Raw genomic sequence first — 446 nt, forward strand, 5'->3', positions numbered from 1 at the left:
AAGGGTCGTTGCCTCTTCCATGGTCAATTCGGATGAAGATTGCATTAGGTGCTGCAAAGGGTCTCAGTTTCCTTCATGAAGAAGCTCTAAAGCCGGTCATTTATCGAGATTTCAAAACCTCAAATATTTTACTTGATGCAGTATGTTTTCCTCTCCTCTAAATCAACATCTATATATACACGTCTGTTTCTTTGCCTCTAAACTCTTACCATTTTTCCAATTTCAGGACTACAATGCTAAATTATCAGATTTTGGTCTTGCCAAAGATGCTCCTGATGAAGGCAAAACCCATGTGTCTACTCGAGTCATGGGCACTTATGGTTATGCTGCTCCTGAGTATGTAATGACCGGTAAGTCTTGTTTTGCTTTCAGGATTTCATTCACTCATCTGCTTATTTCTTCTCTATATGATTGAATATAGAAAGTTAGAGACCGAGCTGGATACT

General features: G+C 39.0%; 1 protein-coding gene across 1 annotated transcript; it reads left to right on the plus strand.

The window, feature by feature from the left end:
- Window positions 1–9: 9 nt before the first annotated feature.
- Window positions 10–430, plus strand: LOC104775032 (probable receptor-like protein kinase At5g15080). The gene is made up of 2 exons (XM_010499349.1): window positions 10–140; window positions 227–430. The coding sequence occupies exons 1-2, from the start codon at window positions 33–35 to the stop codon at window positions 413–415; spliced, it is 297 nt and encodes a 98-aa protein (XP_010497651.1). The 5' UTR covers window positions 10–32; the 3' UTR covers window positions 416–430.
- The last annotated feature ends 16 nt before the right edge of the window (window positions 431–446 follow it).

Source organism: Camelina sativa, unplaced genomic scaffold, assembly GCF_000633955.1.
Source record: "Camelina sativa cultivar DH55 unplaced genomic scaffold, Cs unpScaffold08007, whole genome shotgun sequence".
Lineage (NCBI taxonomy): Eukaryota > Viridiplantae > Streptophyta > Magnoliopsida > Brassicales > Brassicaceae > Camelina > Camelina sativa.